The sequence below is a fragment of the Aegilops tauschii genome, chromosome 4, assembly GCF_002575655.3.
Source record: "Aegilops tauschii subsp. strangulata cultivar AL8/78 chromosome 4, Aet v6.0, whole genome shotgun sequence".
NCBI lineage: Eukaryota > Viridiplantae > Streptophyta > Magnoliopsida > Poales > Poaceae > Aegilops > Aegilops tauschii.
This window is the reverse complement of record NC_053038.3, coordinates 116826715-116842144: the sequence shown is the minus strand read 5'-3', so window position 1 is coordinate 116842144 and position 15430 is coordinate 116826715. Positions and strand designations below refer to the sequence as shown.

The 15430-nt window shown below is 43.6% G+C and overlaps 2 protein-coding genes across 3 annotated transcripts; both read left to right on the top strand.

Annotated features, from left to right (window-relative positions):
* The first annotated feature begins 2829 nt into the window (after positions 1–2829).
* Positions 2830–4331, top strand: LOC141021480 (uncharacterized). Its single transcript, XM_073497348.1, has 4 exons — positions 2830–3071; positions 3163–3457; positions 3536–3753; positions 3857–4331. Exons 1-4 carry the CDS (start codon positions 2934–2936, stop codon positions 4133–4135), a joined length of 930 nt encoding a protein of 309 aa, XP_073353449.1. The 5' UTR covers positions 2830–2933; the 3' UTR covers positions 4136–4331.
* Positions 4332–5469: 1138 nt separating this feature from the next.
* LOC109773136 (scarecrow-like protein 3) lies at positions 5470–9393 on the top strand. 2 transcript variants are annotated; one of them, XM_020331832.4, is made up of 4 exons: positions 5470–5804; positions 6436–6553; positions 6649–7128; positions 7978–9393. In XM_020331832.4, exons 3-4 carry the CDS (start codon positions 6751–6753, stop codon positions 8938–8940), a joined length of 1341 nt encoding a protein of 446 aa, XP_020187421.1. In that variant the 5' UTR covers positions 5470–5804; positions 6436–6553; positions 6649–6750; the 3' UTR covers positions 8941–9393. The 2 variants fall into 2 exon arrangements, with proteins under 2 accessions (XP_020187421.1, XP_020187419.1); XM_020331830.4 differs by having other exon boundaries at positions 5887–6553.
* Positions 9394–15430: the final 6037 nt, after the last annotated feature.

Genomic DNA, 15430 nt, shown 5'->3' with positions numbered 1-15430 from the left:
GAAACCCAACCTGGGCCAGGATTCAGGCCCGCAAAAGGCCCAATAGGCCAACAGACAGCACAGTTTGACATTAGGCCCATAAGCCTGCATTTGAGAGGAGCTCGAGAGGGCAGCCGCAGTGGAGCTTATAAACCACTCCGAGCCCCTCTCAACTAGGGAGGTGGGACTAAACTTTTGGCCGCGGGCAGCACAAGGCCTTTGGTCCCGGTTGGTGGCACCAACCGGGACCAATGCCCCCCCTTTAGTCCTGGTTGGTGCCACCAACCGGGACCAAAGGCCTCTGCTTCCCGCCCTTTGCGCTGGTGAAAAGAGGCCTTTAGTCCCGGTTGGTGGCACCAACCGGGACCAAAGGGTGGGTATTGGTTCCGGTTGGAGCCACCAACCGGGACCAAAGCCTTTGCTATATAAGTAACACTTTGGAAATTTGCTGATTTCCATCGCCAGTGTCCCCCCGCCCGACGACTACGCCGCCAGGCTGCCCCGTCGTCGTCGCCGTCGCCCGTGCTCCCGAACCCACGCCATCGCCCGTCGCCGTCGTCCTCCGCCCCCCGCCGCCGTCGCTATCGGCATCCGCCGCGCGCCCCCGAGCCGTCGCCCCGTACGTCACCGTCGCCGCCCTCCGCCCCTGGCCCGCCGCGGTCGCCGGCCGTCGCCCTCCGCCACCCTGTGAGCGCCGCCCCGATCCCCTCCTCCTCCTCCCTATAATGGATGTGTAGTTAGATTTGTAATTAGATTGTTGTAATTAGATTTGTATGTGTAGTATTAATTTGGATGTAATTAGATTTGTATGTGTAGTATTAATTTGGATGTGTAGTTAGATTTAGTTGTTGTAATTAGATTTGTATGTGTAGTATTAATTTGGATGTGTAGTTAGATTTGTAATTTAGTTGTATTAATTTGGATGTGTAGTTAATTAGATAATTTAGTTGTTGTAATTTAGATGTATTAATTTAGATGTGTAGTTTAGATTTTTTTGGTGATATTATTATTGAATATGCAAATGTTTGTATGTTCATATGCAAAGAATATATCAATTTTTTCATAGAATTTTTATGATTTTTTCTGTTGTAATTTTGTTCATAGAATTTTATGATTTTTTTTGTTCATAGAAATTGTGTATGATCAAAGTCATTTATGTATGTTCATATTTAGAAGAAAAAGAAGGAGAGAAAAAAGGAAAATAAGAAGGAGAAGAAGAAGAGAAGAAGAGAAGAAGAGGAGAGGAAGTAGAGGAGAAATAAATAAGAAGATGAAAAAGAAGAAAAAAAAGAGTAGAAGAAGAAGAAATAGAGGAGAAGAAGAAGAAATAGAATAATATATTATTCTATTTTTTCTTCTTCTCCTTTATTCCTTCTTCTTCTCCTCTTTTTTTCTTTTTTTTTCTTCGATCTCCTGCTCTATTCCTTTCTTCTTCTCCTCTTTTTTTGCGTCTTCTTCCTCTTCTTATTTTTTATCGGGTATGTCGTTGTCGATATATGTACCCCCCTCCCCGATAACTTTTAGTAAGTACTACCTAGAAAGTGTTTAATAGAATTAGTTAGAAAAATAATAGAACTAGTTAAACTAGCTAGTTTATTTTTAGTAAGTACTACTTTATTCTATTTATAGTAAGGAAATTAATAGAACTAGTTTGTTTTTTTAGTTAAAGCAATTATTCCCGCATCGACGTCGACGATGCCTATCCCGCATCCTCGTCGTCGACTCGGCGGAGGAGGCCGGCTTGATCAGAGGGGCCATGTCCGGGACTGGGCTCCGCCGGGCTGGTTTTGGGAGGTGCTACCTTCCGGTGGGCGTAGGTTGGTGAGGAACCAGCCCGTCGTTGACCCGATCCTTGTTTGGTGGCGCTCGCGTGGGCCAGTGACGGTGCCGAGGCTTCCGGACACCGCGGAGGAGGTACGTCACCGTATCAGGGAGGAGGACCAGCACGTCCGTCGCTACATGGTTGCGTTGGAGGGCAGGTTCGACAGTACCTGGCAGGTTCTTCAGGGATCTCACTGGAGCTATGATCCTGTGATGGTTCCGTCCCTTTGGGTGTCCACCGCCCGCGCCGATGTCCGTCGGGCGCTACTGTTCTAGCTGTACTAGCGATGCTATATGTATGATAGTATTCGAGGTGTATTAGTGATAATATTCGGCGATGTACGGACGCATGGAGATGATGTAGTTTTGGTTATAATTGAATGCATCCTAATTTGAATACTACTTTATTTTGTGATTTGATTTTGCTTATTGAATGCTCAAAGTGGAAAACTACTCCGATCCTACTTTGAATGCTAAAATTGGAGAGCACTATGATTAGTTGATAGCTTATAGGGTTTTTGTTTTCGTAGAAATCTAGGAGCCCCCCCGGCCCCTCCATCATCCCCGCCGTCGTCCCCGTCACCGCCCCCTCCGACATCGAGGTGAGACCAGCCAAATCCTCTTTTAGAAAGATAATTAAACGATATTTCGGGTTGACTGTAAGTCTGTCGAGTCTCCACCATATATGAGAGGACGAAGAATCCCGACTGTGTTGTCGTGGGGGTAGCTTCTCCTTCGTTCCCGTGTGCTAGACAATTTGGTGTAATGCACTCGAGAACGAAAGGAGGAGCTACCATCACCGACGGTCGCAAATGTCAGAGAGGAATCAGTGAGGGAGAGTTCCACCATATATATATGAGAGGATGAAGAATCCCGACTGTTGTCGTGGGGGTCGCTTCTCCTTTGTTCCCGTGTGCTAGCTAGACATTTTGGTGTAATGCACACGGGGACAAAGGGAGGAGCGACCATCACCAACGGTCGAATGTATACACCACGTGAGCTGAGAGTTTTCAAGAAAAGACTCGACAAACCGATAGTCAACCCGTGATGAATAATAATGATCTAACTTAGGTTTTTAGTACATATATTTAATTGTAGATGTTTAATATTTGAATTATATATGAACATAGGAAATGTCGTACTCGGACGACGAAAGTCTCCCGGGGGAGTGCGACTGGTGCCACGACGACCGAGGTCAGTGCGACAGGCCTCACCTGGACGAAGATCGGCGCTTCAGTATTAAGCTGGAGGAGACGTTCGATGTTGAAACGGTACGCAACGACGACAAGTGTTATTTTTTCGTAATTAAGCACGACTTCAACTATTTCAACGTGTACTTTTCATCTTTTACAATTCGGCTAGCTTATCCCATGCCATGCAAGACGCTACGTCTTGGAGAGGATGGGTTTTGAAGACCATGAAAGTATGGAAACAAAGAAAATTCACCTAAGGACCCATCATGATATAGATTTTGAAGTAAAGCTGTATAATTCTGAGAGCGTAACCCATTTTGGTTGCAAAAATTGGGAAGCATTTTGCAAGATGTATGGTTTTGATGAGGGTATGCTTGTCACCATGGATCTTGGTGATCCTGACATCGAGCAAGACAATATGGACATTTGGGTCCTTGTTGATACGCCTCCAATTCTACCGCTATGTGAGTTTCTCAAACATAGTTATTAGCTAATTTATATTGTTCATTTCAAAATAGTTGACAGCTTATTTTCATTGACAGCTTATTTTGATTGTTCAAACAATGTGCGGAACATGGTAGACAGAACCTACTACACCGATGGCTCTGAGTTAACTTATAAGGAGAAAACTCATCTGGTCGGATTTTGTACTGATATTGAGAATTACAATATCTACAATCAAACTCCTCATCATTATGGTCCTCCATACGTGCCACTAGTGCACGTGGTGAACTACGGTAACTACTATGGAGATACCCTGGTAAGATTTCTTACTATTACGACATCCGTGCATATTTTGCATAGTTCTAAAACTAGTGCATTATCATTACTAACTATAAAGTTATTACTATGTTTTTCAACAGATAATCCCAGAGGATTGTGTGCCTCATTTGATGTATCAGAATGGTAGGCTTGATGTTTTGAATATACAACCAGGTCATCCTACGAATCTCAACTGTCCATACCGGATTTCTAAAAGAAGTGGAGACATGCAAATCAAAGAATGGAAAAAATGTATGGACAGTCGCAAGGAGCTTCTTGGAAGCAAAAGGAAGCGAGGCTCAAGAATTGGAGACAGGATGATCTCCATTCTCCATAATGGAGAGTCAGGGTCTATATTGTTTTATGCTATTTTACCTTAAAGAGGGTATTTCGGTCCTACCTAATACTGATGATCATGTGCTAAGAACAATTAAGTAGGGTTGGTTCGATGACTGTGAGGATGATGATCGATCGTATGACTTGTTATTAATAACGAGTAGAAGTTGTATGATGATGATTAGTAGGACTTGTTATTATATATGATGATGCATGATGCGTGCATGAAGAGTTATTATATATCAGCGGGTGAAATGAACATGGATTGGATTGAAGTGAAGGCAACATGCATGTGGTGCGTGTCGAAAGTAGTACAATCCAAACTTGATCAAGTCCGGATTAGTATTACTTTCGACATGCACCACATGTTGCCTTCACTTCAATCTAAGCCATGTTTAGGCATAGCAGTACGTAGCGTTGGTAAACCAAGCACGGAGATATAAGAGAGGACACTTCTCTCTAATAGCTACCTAATAACAACCTAAATTAACCCCCCAAAACCCCCAAACCCCCCCTTTCAAAAAAAAACAAAAACCTCAGCTACTGCCAGGTGCTGACGCGTGGATGCCTATTGGTCCCGGTTGATGGCACCAACCGGGACCAAAGGCCCTCCTGCCTGGGCTCCCCGCACCGGCCACGTGGACGGCCTTTAGTCCCGGTTCACGAACCGGGACTAAAGGGCTAGGGCATTAGTAACGACCCTGAACCGGGACTAAAGGCCCTTATGAACCGGGGTAAAAGCCCCTTTTCCTAGTAGTGCCCGTGCAAACAGCGCACTCCGCCTCCCTCGTCTCCTCGACGGCCGCCTCCTCCAGCTCGGCGATGGCCTCCTCGGACGCCGGGACAGCGCCGAAGCTGTCGTGCCTGTACCCAGACGACCCGTCATCGTGTCCATCGCCGTTACCTCCGCGCATGAAGGTATGAAAGTAAGTGTCTCGCTCCTGTAGCTGAAACTCTGTGATCAAGCTGCCTGGCTGAGAGAGTGAGACGACTAAGCGGGCCGGGGCAGGGGGTGTCTGTTCGCCGGCGGCCGCGTCGTAATATGGGCCGGAGCCGTCCATGTCGCGTGAAGCCACCGCGGAGAAGACGACGACGAATCGGCCGTGGACGAACGAGAGAGAGGTGCACGAACGAAACAGCCGAGGGCGGAAACGAACGGGTCCCGCTGCTTTTGTAGAGCGAAAATGATGTCCAGCAATCCGGTTCCGAGTGAGGCTTCGTTTCCAGTACCATCTTTTTTTTAGAAGAGTTTCCGGTACCATCTCGGCGGACCCGATGCCCGGCCAACTGTAAGCCCACCCGGTTGCAAAAGCCTAGCCCATACCAATCGCCCGCCAGAAAGCCTACCCGATTGCCAGCTCGCAGCCCAAAAGGCCCAAGCACTGCGTTGTCCAGGCAGACCCGTGCTCCATCCGCCGTCGCAGGTGAGGTGAGACGCTCCGCCCCCATCCCGCCGCCGCGAGGAATGGAGCAGCTTTGGCGCACGCGGCGTTGCGGTAGCTCCCACACTACCTGCTCTGCGACGGCGCCTCCCCCGCCTGGCGGCATCACCGGTTAGCCTTTGGAAATCTTCCCAGACCGAGGCCGCATCCGCATGCCTCGGATTCTTTCCCTTCGCGCGGCGGCCGGGCATGACCGGCACCCCGCGCTGCCGTGCCCCTGATCCGGCCGCCGCCGTTCTCCCGGTGCTACTCCGGATCACGGCTTGTTGAGGTAAATAGTACTACTGCTATGTCACGGTTTAACATTTGCATAGTGGAATGATGTGACGCTGTGAAAATTGTTAAAATTATAGCGCCTCTGTGGATCGCCACATCAAGTGTTTGTTCAAGGGAGTGTTAGCATGGCCATTGGGCTATAAGACATAATGACAGTTCAGACACACTTGCCAAAAGAAATGCAGCCTTCACGAAGGCGTTAGTCAGGCAGCACACTAGCTCCGATCACTGATTCGGCAGACGCCTTGGGCAGGATGGCTTGTGCCAAGGTGCTTACGGGTGTTGGGTCCAATTATTTTGGGCGTGCCCGTCATGGTCTGCGTTTGTGGGCTTGCCAAACATGCGCCCAACCAAAGCATGTTGCTTAGCAACTAAAAGTGCTGACAATGACTCAAGCAAAATTCCAAAGATGATAACAATATATACTGCATCAGTTTTGCCACTGTAACTTCTACGTAGAAGACGGATCTATTCTAATAAAGTAATAGTTCCAGTGTACCAAAAACTCTTGTTACCTTGTTAACCCAGAATCAAGTCATCAACGATACAAGCCTGTTGGAACTTCCAAAGAGTAGTCTTCCGTAGTTTGATCAGGTTGACTGCAATGTTTGTCTATTTCTGCCCAGTGGATATGAAGGTGCCAAAGGAATAAACCGAAAATTCCAACAGCATTCCTTGGATACGTCAATATGCCAATACTTTGCCTTTACCGTGGATATTTCCAAATTCATTCGAACAGACACGGTAAAAACTTCTTTGCTTGTTGCTGTCGGTTCAATTATGTCTTAGACACGCAATCCTATGTATGTCTTAGACACGCTATCCTATAAATGTGGCAGTGCCAACAACCAGAGGAGTTGATCCAGCCAAGACACCCAAGTAAGCACTAGTTCCTAAGTCCTGTATGAACACACCAATCCTTCCTCAAGAAGGCAGAAACGATGGACAGGCCATGCGCACACGAGCAGGTCACTGCGGATGACCTGACGCAACTTGGCCCGGCCTTGTACGAGTGCATGGCGCATGTGATCGAAGGATCTGTTGAGAAGACTGATCGCAGCTTTATGAAGATCAGCAAGCTCGCCTCCGTAGTGGACGGGCCACTGCAGCGTATGTCCAGGATAATCGCCCACAGCTTAGCCCGCCGCCTTATATGCCCCGTCCAGGGCTTTGCTGCTGCCCTCATCGATCCATCGCACTACCTCGAGCAGTCCTGCCTCCGGGCTGCCCGCGAGAACTTCGCCGACATCAGCCCCTACCTCAGCACTGGCTTTGTCACTATTAACCGGGCCATGCTGGAGCAAGTCCAGGATCAAAAGGTCACACTCTGCTTTAATTTTTCCTTAAAGATACAAAATATATTTTATGTTATATGTGACTGTCTAGATATAGTTACAGCTATTTTTCCTGACTTAATTTGGATTTGTTGTTCTTCCTGAATGTGAAATGGCATGCCTAAGCTAGCTAAGTTGGTGCTACAATAACATGGGGTGCATTGGTCCTTTTCTTATCGGTTTTAATGTATGTCTTATGTACTGGTTTAGCATGCTAAATTTAGTCTGTACATTCGTAATGCAATTTTTTCCGTCTTGTAGAATGTTTTGTTGAGCTATTTGTTGAAGTGTTGTTAATATGCGGAAGTGCTGATTAGATCCCAGGATTATCAACAGTTGTTGTTTTTTGTGGGGGAGGATTATCAATAGTAAATCATGTATTGAACTGCTTAAACGTCATATATTTCGTAACGGAGGGAGTAGATAGCGTATAACGTTACCGCAATATAGATATCCTTAAATAATGTCTCAAATTATGATGCATATTTCAAAAAAAAATAAAATTTACTTCATAGAGAGTAAGAGGAATCTGCATCCAAGCTTGACTGCTTGAGTTTCTTACTCTCTTATATGCAATATTGCTTCTACTAGCAAGGTCAATTACTACTTCCTCCGTCCCAAAATAAGTGTCTCAACTTAGTACAACTTTACATTGAAGTTAGTACAAAGTTGAGACATTTATTTTGAGACGGAGGGAGTATATCCAAGGGGAATTTGAGTTCCCTCCCAGGTTTCCTGTGCTATTGTCTAGATTCTTGTAATATATATTTATGACCACTTTGTATGCATCGCAAGCTTGGGAACTTCTGAATTCTGATGATGGTGGCACTGCAGGTTGTCCGCATCGTTGACTTGTCCTGCTCAACCACCCACCAGTGGCAGTGGATCAAGATTCTTCAGGATTTCCATAGCCGCCCTGGGGGCCCGCCCGAACTACGCCTAACTGTTGTCCATGAAGACAGTGAGTTCCTGGACAACATGCAGGCGTGCCTGTGCAAGCAAGCCGCTAACCTCAAGCTATGTTTTTATTTCGACAAGGTGATTGGCAAACTCGAGACATTGGACTTCAGCAATCTCCGTGAGATCCTTAAGATAAACTTCGGCGAGGCAGTTGTGATCAGCTGCGCTCTACAGATGCATCGCCTCCTCGCGGTTGATGACAGCATAAGCCGTGACTTCACTGCTCAGCTCCAGCAAATGGCAAACATGGCTCGGCTTAAGCAAATGGCCTGCTCAGCGTGCAGTCCGGCATCGACACTGAACTATCCGCAGACACCATCCCCTCAACGCCAGATACCAAGCCTGCTGGTGAGCTTCCTCTACGCCATCCGTGCCCTTGAGCCGAAGATCATTGTGATGATGGAGCAAGACGCGGACCACAACGCCCCGCTGTTCCACGATCGGTTCACCAAGACAGTCGACTACTACGCCGCCCTCTTCGACAGCCTCAATGCGGTGGATGCAGCCAGCCCGCAGAGGGCTCGCGTGGAGAGGGTGCTCCTTGGGGAGGAGATCAAGAATATACTGGTATGCGAGGGGGTCCAGAGGCATGAGCGGCATGAGAGGCTGAGCCAGTGGGAAATGCACATGCAGCGTTGCGAGGTTGACCATGTGCCGCTCAGCTTTGAAGCCATCAGGGAGGGCAAAGAGAGGCTGATGAGCTACGGATTGAAACAATGCAAGAGCAAAGAAGACAAGGCCGGCCTTCTGCTGTGCTGGGGTGCAACTCGTCTGTACTCCATTTCAGCCTGGAGACCACGCAGCTCGAATGCAGCGCCAAATAATGTGGCTGGCTAGCGCAGTACGTCTCCCAGTTCGTGGTGATTTCTGGGGCTGCGAATAAGACGCTGTTGCTTGAGGTACAGCATGCTTGAATGGCAACTCAAATTGATTGGTGCGATGCGAAGCTTAGGTATGTAGAGATGAAAGTGATGTGCTATTTTCTGGAGAATGTTACCGAACTGATCTCGTCGTACTTTTACCCTGCCTTCATCAAAGTTGGGTTTTCGGATTAGGACATGGTTTAGGGTGTATTTTTTTCTATGTTATTGATCATCTTCAGTTGACCGGCTGAAAGAGAGCAGAGTTGGTTTTGGAGTTGCAAAGAAGCATAGTAAGATGGCACGCATTCTTGTGATTGCCTGCTTCGATATGCCATATGTTTTCCTTGAATTAGGAATATACCCAGTGTGATGTTCCTTGTCTTTTCCTGCATAAAAGTATGTGTGCAAATTTGTTGACCAGAAATAAGCATTGGATGTAAAAGGATGCAGTACATGATGTGGTCAAATTCTAGTGAGCACTCCAAGAACACCACCTTGGTATCACCTGCCGTTTGTAAATTCGGACAAACCCAAATTGTCGACTCTCCTTTCTGGTTTAAAAAATCAGTTTTGCTAAAGCACATCTAGATGTGCCCTGAATATTGCACATCTAAGTCCTATATCATTAATTTTATAAAAAATCCCAAGCGTATCCCTAGATTGACAGCTTGACCAATTTAACACAAGCTATATATCACAAAAAATATATCATTAGAAACTTCAAATGTTAGATTTTCTAATAATGATTTAACTTTTGTAATATACTAGGATATTATATTGGTCAAATTGTCGAGCCATGGATACATATGGGCCTTCTAAACCGGAAAGAGTGAGTATCTAACAACATGAATTGTGATGTTAACTAGTGGGCCATGATTACTTCAATGTATGTAGATCTTTTTTTATGGAAGACCATTATGGCTTTATTGACAATACTTACACTACTAGAAAACATTGTTTGCTGATCAGTCACCATTGATGCGTGAAAACATATGTAGATAGTACCGCCATTTATGGATGACCGAGTATCCATGGGTTGTGTCTCAAAAAAAAAGGTGTAGTTTAGGAGAGCAGTTACCACGGATGGGCCTAATGTGAGGCACGTCAGTGGTGACATCAAATGACATGACGGGCATATATCACTATTGGTAAAAAAGCCTTCCTCACCGAAAGCCACTTCTTGCAGTATTCCTTATGCTTTGTTCAATGAATCGCATGCGGGTCGCTCCCATGGGCTAGGTCCAATAGCACGATTTTTTGCTGCAAGTTTTTTTGCAGGGTTTTCCTTTCCTTTGTTTATTGTCTGATTTTTGTTACTTTCGTTGGAGTTTCCTTTTCCTCCTTTAATAAAAACTCTTTTTTATTTATTTTTTCATGTTTATAAGTATGTTTGATATTACAGAAATTAAAATAAATTTCATGAATTTAAAAATTCATGTGAATATTAAAAATGTATATGAATTTTGAAAAATATTCATGAATTTAAGAATGTTTGTGATATATAGAAAAGTTTCATGATTTATAAAAAAATCATGAATTAAAAATTGTAAATTTAAAAATATTCAAGTTCTTTCATAATTTTGAAGATTTTGAAAATGTTCTAGAACTTAATAAGATGTTCACAAATTTTAGGATATGTTCTTAAATTTTAAAAATCTTCATGGTATAAAAAGAATCATGAATTTTAAAAATGCTTGTAAATGGCAAAGAAATGAAGGAGGCCAAAAGAAAATAACAATCCAATCGAAAACGAAAGAAAAAAAGCCAAAATAAACCAGAAAATTGTTGTTGTTGGTGGTGGTGGTGTTGGTGGTGGTGACAGTGCTGCTGTTGTTGAGACCAACAAGTTCATACCACCGGATCACATAAGTCTATAAGACAATGTTTGGATCATTAGAATTTTGAAAAATTTATGTGTCTGTAAGAAATTTTTTCCTTTGCATCTTTTAGAAGGAATGAATCATTGCTTTACCAATCCTATGGAAAGTTTTCTACTCCTGCACTTTCAAAGGAAAACAAATATCCTCTCCTAGTTGTTTTGTTTTGGCGAGCAGGTCCGAGACAGGACAAGAAAAACGCCGCTTGCCATGCACTTTGGGACCCCAAATCTAGCTCAGAACTGGTTGGATGCTTCTTTGAACAAGCATAAGTGCCAAAGGGACCAAATTCATTCAACTCTTGGGCAAGTTACAACATTTATTACTCAATAAGAACCTGGCGATGGCAATCCCTGTGAACAGAATAAGAAAAGCTAAAAACAAGCTCTTCCGAGTGATTCGTGGCATGATAAGCAAAGTTGTCAGTATTCCCATTTATTTTCCTAAACAAGTGGTATATCGAGCACCTCAACACTCCATTTGATCAACCACGTCGAGGAAATCCGCTAGCATGTTCCTGATCTCTCGTCTTACTTTTCATATGTGATACTTCTACTAGCAGCAGCAACGATTAAATTGATTGAATCTGATAGGAAAGTGATATGATTCAGATGAGCTGAGGAATCTTGGCAGCAAGTAAAAGATCAAAAGTTTCGACCGACGAGGGGAGAGAGTAACAAGAAAGGATGCATAAGCATTTGTGATGTGTATGCCAATCCTTGTGTCTTGTAGTTCCTTGCTTGAAAACCTAGAATACCAGCTTAAAAGTCAAATCAAAGTAATTTGCTCCTACAATAATCAGATCAGAGGAGATTGTTTGACCCTATAAGGAAAGACATCATGTGTGTGTGAGTTGGGGCATGTCTTTGATAATGTACATCCGTGAGAGCTTGGCATTGTAAGATGTCTTTTTCTGCTTGGTACACTTGGTGAAGATAGCCTAGCTTCCTACCAAATAGATGGTCGTTTATGGGTTTCAAACACACACAAAAAAGTAAAAAAATAGCATAAGGATGACCCATAGTTAAGAGGTGATGCATTATGCTTTGAATAGAGTCGTGTCATTCAGATATTTGATGTATGAAAGATGAAAAAACCAAGCAACCCTATCAAATAACCTAAATACTTAAACGCACAGCTGCGCTATTTGGACGATGCGAGCGCACGCGCTAGATGACAAAAAAGTAGGTCGCTGTCCGGAACAAACGCGTTATCCACTGGGCAGTGTAAAGAATACCCATGCGCATGCATGTGCCGACGTCATCTATTTATTCTGTTTCAATTTTTCAAAAAGCTACAACTTTTGAACCGAGTGTCAGAACGCAGAACCGTTTTCACCGCTGGGTTTCTCGTGACGAGCTCTTCAAAACTAGACCCCATATGAATATTTTTTGATGATTTTTTTCAAAAGCAACTTTGATGCTAGATGAAGCAATTTTAGTGTTAAACATAAGCAACTCTGATGCTAGATGAATTGCATCGTGTGTATAACTAACTTCGCCTAGTAGCCACCTAATTAGTTGTGTGCAACAGTGTAATAGGTGGTCACCACGATTTATAAGTTGCATACATTGGAAAATAAGTTATGGATTGTTTAGTTGCCTATCATACTGTGAAAGTTTCTTATCGTAGAGTAGAAACTTGTCTAACATGGCTTCTAAGTTGTCTATCTCAGATACCAGGTTGTCCTTTCACCACGAAGTTGCCTACGAGTGATCCTCAATTTCTTACAATACTATGAAAGTTTTCCATCAAGGGGCCGCCTACAATATCAAAAAGTTTTTGTGGGATCTAAGTCATCTATCATGATTTCAAATTTTGAACTATGTGGGGATGGGTGGTATGAGATCTGTGTGCTTTTCTTTTCTAGGGAGTCTGCCCGCCAACGCTACCGAGCACACGGGTGTTAGCTAGCCAGGTCGTGACAAGCTCTTCAAAACTAAACCCACATGGATATGTTTTGATGATTTTTCTTTCTTTCAGAAAGCAACTTAGACGCTGGATGAGACAACTTTAGTGCTAAACAGTAGCAACTCCACTCCAATTTAAAGTAACTAATTACCAACAATGAGCAACTAACTAGTAATAGAGAATAACTTTGAACAAAAGTAGACAACATCATATCACCTTTATAAGCAACTTTCTTTCTACGAGAGACAACTTTAGTGCTAATAATAGGCAAGTTCACTGCACTTTCTCCTAATTAATTTTTTCTAACATCCTCCTAACTTCAATTGTTTTGTATGTAGCACTAAAGGGGCCTTATGTTTCTAACATCCCGCTACTAGAGTCAACTTTAGTGCTAAAATAGGCAAGTTCACAGGTATACATAGTGTAGTGAAGTTGTTTTGTATGTAGCACTAAAGGGGCCTTATGTTTTTTGTGATTTTTCTTGTTTTTACGCAAACAAACCTAATAGGAAGTCCTACTAGGCCAAAGAGGAGGTTGCTCCCCTATAGCACGATAGTTGCCTCCTTCGCACCCAAAGTTACCCTAACAAAGTATCCAGTTGCCCACAATCAACCATACAGTTGCCTAAAACAAAGTATCCAGTTGCCCACAATTAACAAATAGTTTGCCTAAAACCATGTATCCAGTTGCCCAATCCTCACGAACAGAAATATTTACCAATACCCAAAAGTTATCTGGTGAATGCATTGGAGTTGCACAAAAACACCCCAAAAGTTGCTGCTTTTTTAAGTACAACTCCAGTGCATATAAGTCACATAGTTATTTTTCCTTTCTACCCCCAACGGGCTATGTTGGGCGAACTTAGTCTTTTCTATATGTGGTTGCGTTTATCAATATTCAAAGTTGTTGTTGCCATCTCCTTGTTACAACAAAAATGGTTGGTGTAGTGGGGACGACGTCTCCTCCTTTACGCGGCATCGTTAGATAGCGGTTGGAAGTTGGCCGTTTGATTGGCATCTCAATTTGTAGTGCGGACTCTTTATCCATCGCGGGGGCCTCGGCTAGGAGGGGCAGATTTTGCTCCTCTTGTCGTCTTAGGAGATGGGATCCGGCTTGATGTCGAAGGGAGCAATCGACACTGAGGGACCCTGATAATGGCCCCTCCTTGTTCGGCTTGGAGGATTTCAGACGTATGAACTTATTCAAACAAATTCGAGTCATTGGATGGTTAAAAGTGTCTAGAGAGGTCGATCCCATCGTGTAACAAAGTTGCTTGTTAACAGCACTACAGATGTCTCATGCCTTTTGTTTTTTTTCTTATTTTTACATAGGCCAACCTAATAGATAGTCCTACTAGGCCAGAAAGAAGAAGTTGCTTTCCTACAGTAATAAAGTTGTCTCCATTGCATCCAAAGTTGCTCAAGAAAAAAATCATCAAAACCTGCCCATATGGGATCTAGTTTTGAAGAACTCATCATGATAAACCCAATGGTGAAAGCGGATCTAAATTCCGATGCTCGAATCAAAATTTACGGCTTTTAAAATTTTTGAAACCCCAAATAAATGCATGCGGTCTCTTGGATGATGTAGCGTGAGGGTGTGGAGCGCAATATTGGAGCTGCTTTGTTCCGTGCGTGCGTGGGGTGGAGAGTGCGCTCGGAACAGCAAACGAGCACAGCGGCGCTAGCTAGCCGCGTCAGGTATTAGACGACGGACACTAATAGCAATGCAATCACATTAAAAAACTGGGATCGAAGGGCTTAGACGGAGGCAACTTTAGTACTAAACAGAAGCAACTTCACTCCTCAAAATAACTAATTAGCAACAATAAGCAACTAACTAATAATACAGAACAACTTCGAAACAGAGGTGGATAATATGACAGCACCTTCGTAAGCAACTTTCCTTCGATAAGAGGCAACCTTAGTGCTAAAAGCAGGCAACTTAATTACATTTTGTGTCCTAGTTAATTTATGTAACATTCTCCTAACTTCCTCATCGGTACTTCTAAGTTGCCTATTATTCATGCTCGTATGTCTTCATTGTTTCTAAATGGCCTATAATACTACGATGTCGTCTACCGATGATGTTCTTATGTCTGCTATTGCTAGTTATGGTAGACAACATGATGGTGAATCTTGGCCACTTTAGAATGTTTGTAGGCAACTTAGAAAAATAATGATAAACAACTCATAATATTGTAGGCAACTATTTTTGCAAAGTTAGGCAACTAAGAAGCAATTGTAGGCAACTAATTACCAATAGCAGGCAACTAGCCATCAATATAGATAGTTTATATCATTTGTAGGCAATTGACCATCAACCGTAGGCAACTAAGCATCAACAATAGGCAATTGAGCAGCCATGATAGGCAAGTTGGGATTATGTTACTGAACTCACAGATACACATAGTGCAGTGAAGTTGCTTTGTATGTAGAACTATAGATGCCTTATGTTTTGTGTGATTTTTCTCGTTTTTACGCAAACCAACCAAATAGTCAGTCCAACTAGGCGAAAAAGAAGAAGTTGCTTCCGTGTAGCACTATAGTTGCCTCCATTACATCCAAAGTTGCCCTCAAAAAAAAGTTTGACAAAACCTACTCATATGAGGTCTAGTTTTGAAGAACTCGTCGTCAGAAATCTGACAGTGAAAACGGAACTGGATTTCGATGCTTG